General features: G+C 43.5%; 1 protein-coding gene across 1 annotated transcript in view; it reads left to right on the top strand.

Moving 5' to 3' along the window:
* The first annotated feature begins 826 nt into the window (after nucleotides 1-826).
* The window catches only part of LOC135545250 (ankyrin repeat domain-containing protein 13B-like), a 39908-nt gene continuing 34021 nt past the window's right edge, over nucleotides 827-6713 (top strand). The window contains exon 1 of the mRNA XM_064972880.1: nucleotides 827-1196. Coding sequence (XP_064828952.1) covers nucleotides 1089-1196 — 108 coding nt within the window. The 5' untranslated portion in view covers nucleotides 827-1088. The remainder of the gene's footprint in view (nucleotides 1197-6713) is intronic.

The raw sequence follows: 6713 nt of genomic DNA, 5'->3' as shown, positions 1-6713 counted from the left end.
TCTCCCACCACTTGCTCTCATCACCACTCTCTCTCTCTCTCTCTCTCTCTCTCTCACCAATGCCAATGGGAATAGAGATAGCTCTAAAATCATCTCGTATTCGCTCAAAGCTTGGAATCTCATCGATACCCATTCATGTAGGCCTCCACCTATAAATGTTCACATTTAGCTAGGTCTCTAGATATTATTTATTTGATTATCTTTTGTAAAGCTTTATAGTGGCTTAGGCTAGCTTATATTACAGGCGAGGCTGTCGAATGAAAATATTGGTGGCTGGAAATGCAATTCTGATGTTTTAGACCGTGACTAATCTGTAATAATATGGGGATAAAAGCAGGTTTACAAATAGCCAAAATAAATGTTCAGAGAGCTTCAGGTTGCAAAAACATTGCCGTGCTATAGCCTAGCCAATGAGCCAATAGACCGCATCAAAGGTGTAGGCTTTCGGGCTATTTGTATGTGATAATGTTATAGGCTAAGCTATATAGGCTGATTCTTTCGTTTATTCACATCAAGTGAAAAGTGAATGACTAACTCATAATGACTGGCAGGGGGCGTACAGTATGTAGCCACACTAGCCACTTTACTCGCGTGCACCTTATACATCACTCTCATCAGCATCCCTTCTATTTGATTGGCTGCTTACATTTTATTGCGGGCTGTCATCACTGTCTCGCAACAGTGCAGAGGGCATCTCACAGTCACCATTCGCTGTGATGGGAGGGAGCGGAGAATAGATGGGCGTCTGCCTCGCTAGTTTATTCAAGGAGGAAGAGAAAGGTATGAGAGGGGCAGGGCATGGAGAACAGAGGTAGGCTAGATTAAATACAAGTAAGGGTTCTCTTGCAGATTCTTCTTAGATCTAGGGCTGTTGACTAGTCTTTGTCCTTAACCAACAGACTGCAAGGGAAATCATTGAAACATTGTATTCATACTTTCATTTTATAATGCGGAAGGCATGTCTTGTAAAGTGACATGTCACGACAGAGCGAGAATATGAGCTAATAGTCAGTCAAAAGCGAAGTATTAAGACAGGTTTTTATACGGAACAAAAAAAACAGTGGAGAGAAGGCGAACTATGACCGAAGATGATTTCTGCTAAGAAAACTCCGGAAAAGAGTCGTTATCCTATTCACTACATGGTGTGGCACGACAAACATCGGCAACTAGAGAAAGCGCTATCCGGGAACGAGCAGGTGAGTCTTCGGGCCACACGTCCTCGTCTATCTGATAAAAAAAAGCGTGGGCCGTGCCAATATAATTTGGATAGGTTTAGGTTAGGTGTGCCATCTAGTGTGACCACAGTTCACGAACCGTGGGCTCATAGAATGAATTGAACGGTAAGAGGGGGTGGAAGTTGCATTTGTTTCAATAGGTGGCTACCTGCCACGAGTTTACCTCGAGATTGCAAATTAGCCCATTCCATGAAATACCGTAAACCTCGTTTGAAATGTGTTTCCATCGTTGTCGTTCAGTGGGAGTCAGAAAATGTGTCTAGGCTTTGCTACAATTCCATATAATGATGTCATTGCATTTAGCGACCACATCATGAACTTGCAAAATTGTATCATTCTTGAAATCACCTCTAGCCTAATCCATTTCATTACTATCTCCTTGCTATTTGTTACATTTTCGCAAGCTATAGCTGTGCGTGTTTAAAGCTGCTAGTAATACTATTTCGTGTTGTGTCCAATATTGTACCTCCCCACCACCTAAAGGAAGAGGAGGAAACCGTGGGAGACAATGCAGATATAATGTGGGCGAATAGATGCACATGCACAGTGATGGAAATAATACCAGTCTTGACTCGGCTGTCAGAAGAGGATGTGTGGCTATGCCATGTATACTATTTCTATGATATGTCCATACCTACAGAACTAGATTGCATAGGTGTTCATGTATTCTTTCTGGGATGTACTGTCGGAACATTTTAGCCTGTCAGTCCATTTATTTGAACCCATAAATATCTAGAACACGGTGCATGCATACAATGGAAATAGATACTACAGGACAGACTGATGGACACAAGGCATAACAGACAGACACCTGAAAATACTCTCTTAAATGAACAGTCAGTGCACCTCTGCAGGAATATGGAATATCTAACACAGGTTCCCTGCAGTTTCCCAGGCACACGGACAATTCAGTAGGATGAATACGACTGAACGAAAAACCTCAAAACCTGCACACTATGCGGAGATTTAATTTCAATTTCTCATGAGGATCTGCATAATTTCAGTGCCTTATTATTTCAAGTAAGATTAATCCCATGTGTTTACAATAAAAAGCATATAATGCAATGCATTTAATATTGATAAGAAATGGTAAGCAATTGCGAGAGTGCAGGTTGTAAATGACAGTAGACTGAAATGCCAGTTCCCTGTTCTGCTGCCTATTATACACCAGGTTGATGTGCAGTACAGGCTTGGCTTCCCTACTGTAACACTGTCACATCAACATAAGGGCTGTGGTTGTTTTTCCACTCTGAATGTGAGCACAAAAAAAAGAGTTTAAAGGGGAATATGTCCTTCATATGTCCGGTCACTGTGATTGACACCTTATTTACGTTTAGATTTTTTTTTAGGAGTTTTATAAGACTAGTTTACTCTCACTCGCATCTGCGAACCTGACTCGAATGTCATACCCTGTCAGTCATATTTATATACTAATCCAAATTCAATTCCATTCGAATAACTTTATTTGACCGTACACACTGTTAAAGCGTATGGTAAACGCTCAGACCTTAGCACCTCTTGGCTCAGATGCAATGCTGTGCAGCGCACTGTGATGCTGGTGATGATTCAAGTCTGAGCCCCATTGATTATAACTATATAACGCACCCCCAGTTGGTGTCATTTACAGGGCGCTGACAGATAAATCCTGGCCTCTCTTGGCAAAGCCTGCAGGCTTTATAGAGGTGTGTTTATGGCTCCATCGGGGGAAGAGTTACACTGGCTGGCCAACTGTCTGTCTGGAACTCCCAGACTGACTGGCTGGATGTATGGACGGTCAAGTGTGCACATGAGTGGATTGGATAAGGCTGGCGGTGGTTGCATATGTGTCAAGGATCAATGGTATCTAAAGGAGTGCCGGACACAAGAAATGCACAGGGTGTAGGGTGTAGGGTGTAGGGAGCGAGTGCACACAGGGTAAGCAAGGCCTGCGCCTCACTGATGAAAGAACAGAGAAGTGCTGCGCCAGCAGAGAGAGAAAATGTTATTGGTATTGGTATCCGGGAAGGAGAAGAAGAAGCACATAAAAGAGCAAAAGTTGTTTTTTTTAAGATAAATTGAGCGGGGAGGAGAGTGACGAGGGAGAGCTCAATGCAGCTTCTTTAAGCAGTGTCATCAAACAAAGCAGAGGGATTCTTGGAATAGAGAGACCTGACAACAAGGTAGATACAGAGAGGAATAGCCAGAGGTTGTAAAGTAACATGAGGATGCAAGTGGGATAGTGAAAGGAAGAAACGTTGGAGGATTGGAAGGAAGGGAGGGATGAATAACAGCAGTGTGCAGCAACATATCACTATATCGTGATCCAAGCACTAAAAATGATATGTTTGAAATGGAACAGGATCCTTTTCTAAAAAATAACTGCCCTAACCTTCTACCAAAGAGGTGAAGAGGAGCCACCCTCACTCTAATGTGTACGATGCTCACAGTCTCAGCTGGGCGCTCATGTCAACTCAGCAGTCTTGAAGTCTAATGATATCATACTGGGTGTAGGCCTCACAAATTACATTGTCCTCCTTCCTAGTTTGTCCCTGCTGTACCATCTGTCTATCCCTGCCTGTAATCTACAGTAAATTACCCTGACCCGTTATACACAACATCCATCCTCCCCTCTGTCAGTTTCTCGCTCCCGCACCCAACGTATCTTAGTTTCCACCTGACTCCCCTCTATGGTGCTCCATACCTCCATCTCCTCTCCCCTCTACTTACCCCTACAGTGCAGTGAAACTCTATGCTAATTGCAGCAGTGCAGTGTCACTAGGGATAGGGGTGTGATTCGTCTACATTTAGTTCAATTGCGGAAAGCTTTTAACCGAGAGAGAGGACAGAAACAGACAGCAGTACTCCTTAAAGCTTGAAAAGATGTCCCTGCTAATATTGGGTTGCATTTGTGTGCCTGAAAAGGCATGGAGGAAATGAATGGTACTTTGTGGCCCATATCTGCCTTTGCAAACCATAACGTAGGGACAGACTTACTGTATATTTGCATGCGCATACACACACACACACACACACACACACACACACACACACACACCACACATGCACACGCTCAAACGCGTGCACACACATACACCGGTTGTAAATAGCTATGCATAAAACTCTCTGAGGTTAGTACTGAATTCAACCTCCAATTCTCCATCAGTTCACAGACATTGTTTGTGATATCCTAACCTATATCAACGATCAGACATGGAAAGAGTTGTTCCACAATAGTCATGTTATTGTTTCCTGGAACAAACCGCCCCAAAGCAATTCCAGTTTCCGTTCCGACATTTTGTACTGATGTTTGCTTAACCATGGTATCTTGTTGTCATTTGATTATGCAAATCCAGGGTATTTTCAGCTTCTATTCCATGCAGGAGATCAAATGTGAGGTTACTACCTTAGAGAGAGGAGTAGGTTCCTCCTCGCTTTGCATTGTGGGGGACTTTCCTCTATCCAGTGTTTCTCTATTCACAACTTCCTCCTCCCTTCACACATAATACCACCTGTTGTCTCCTATCACTGAGCAAGGTAATACATGTTATTACATTAGTCTTGTGGTGGTCTGACAAGTGACAACAATGGTTACAAGGCATGTTGCCAATATAATGCGTCTTAAAAGTTTTAGTGATTTAACAGTAAAACCTGTAGCATAATGAAGGTTTGACTTTGGTTTAAAACACTAACACAAGTGTAGCTGATTGTGAGGTTTAGTGGTTATTCAGATTAAACACTAAAGGCTGTAGCCTAATGGTTTGCCATTGGTTTGAATATTATCCCAAATATAAATGTATAGGTGATCATTTTCACCCTCATCCGCAAGTATGAGAGAGCTTAGAGTCTCTTAGAGTCTCTTCAGTTGTATCAGAGACGAGTGCTGTCACATCTGTTATCGAGGAGGAGGGAGAGACTCACATATCTCTCCCTACCCTGCCTGTGACAGGTTCACTGACCATGGCAGAGTTAGTTCACGCAGCTCCATCCTCCTCCATCCTCCATCAGTCCCTCTGCTGCTCTCACCTCTGCCCAGCCGTCCCTCTCGCTCAAATTTACTGGGCTCAGACTGTCAGGCTCCATCTACTAATTCCCGCTCTGGCCTCATTTTCTTTCTCTGACCTGGATTTGGTGATAGAAGGATGGTAATGATCGAAGTTATTTCGAGATATCTATAAGCCGATCACACACATGCATCTCATGGTGTGGTCTCATTTGCATACGCCCCACTTACACCATACACTCGCACAGAGAAGGACTGCATAAAGAGACATCCCAAGCGCTGTCATGTTTTCATATACAACGTTTGGCTATAACTAGGCTATAACTCTCCAACACATGTTGGAAATGGATCAATCACAGTTGTGCATAGTGACTACCGAATTTAAAAAGGGTAACAATGAAAATAAGGGGTACAGGTTGATTCTTTTAACCCCTCCCAATGAGCACACACATGATTCTCGTGCATGCCCTCTCCGCCCACCACAAACATATTTTGGTCTCACAATAAATGATTGATGTTGGTTTAAGTAGCTGCCAGAGAACATTAAGGCAAAGCAGAGAGAGTGCAGGAGTAGACAGAGATGTCTATCAATTATGCAGTTTCCACGGAGAGGGAGAGAAGGGAGGACCAAGGGAGGGATGGAAGGAAGGGTGGAGGAGGAGAGGGAGAGAAGGGAGGACCAAAGGAGGGATGGAAGGAAGGGTGGAGGAGGAGAGGGAGAGAAGGGAGGACCAAGGGAGGGATGGAAGGAAGGGTGGAGGTGGAGAGGGAGATAGCGGAGGACCAAGGGTGGATGGAAGAATGAAGGGTGGATTGAGCCACGGATGGACCCAATGAGGAAGAGAAAGAGAGTGAGCAGGCACTACGAGTCAGTCAGTGGATGATTAGGATGAGCAGAGAGAATGGGGAGACCCAGTATGACATAATATCCTTACTGTAACCACCTGGGCCAGTCGATTCTGTAAGTGCCTCAGAGTACGAGTGCTGATCTGGGATAAGGTCCCCCCAATCTTATTCATTATGATCTAAAAGGCAAAACTGATCCTACATTAAATCAGTGTCTATACTGAGACTCCAGCTAATGTCTGGCCTGTGTGTGTGGGTGTGGGTCTAAAACCAGTTTGTGTGCTAGATAGTATGGCTCTATTTGTGCGCTGTTTGTTGGTCAGAACAACATTGTTCACATGCGAATGAGTAAGTGTGCCACTGTGTTTCAGGGTTAATGTGTGCACTAGTGTGAAGACGTGAGGATGAGGAGGTGTGGACTAAGAGGTGCCGTGTGTCTTTGTACCACAGCAGAAAAGTGTTACATTTGAGTGTATTGGTTTAGCGTGACAGTTCTATACCGTAACTGACCAATAATGTTATCAGAGTGTTTTTGTCAAGAGTGGTTTCCTTATTTAATATATACATATATTTTTTTAATCTAATTTTACTGAACAGATAGAGAGAGAGAGGACTTGTGTCTGTGCGTGATTGCATGTTTGTTTGTGTGAGAA

This window comes from Oncorhynchus masou, chromosome 9 (assembly GCF_036934945.1).
Source record: "Oncorhynchus masou masou isolate Uvic2021 chromosome 9, UVic_Omas_1.1, whole genome shotgun sequence".
NCBI lineage: Eukaryota > Metazoa > Chordata > Actinopteri > Salmoniformes > Salmonidae > Oncorhynchus > Oncorhynchus masou.
The sequence above is the reverse complement of the archived record's forward strand: the minus strand, read 5'-3'. Positions and strand labels throughout refer to the sequence as shown.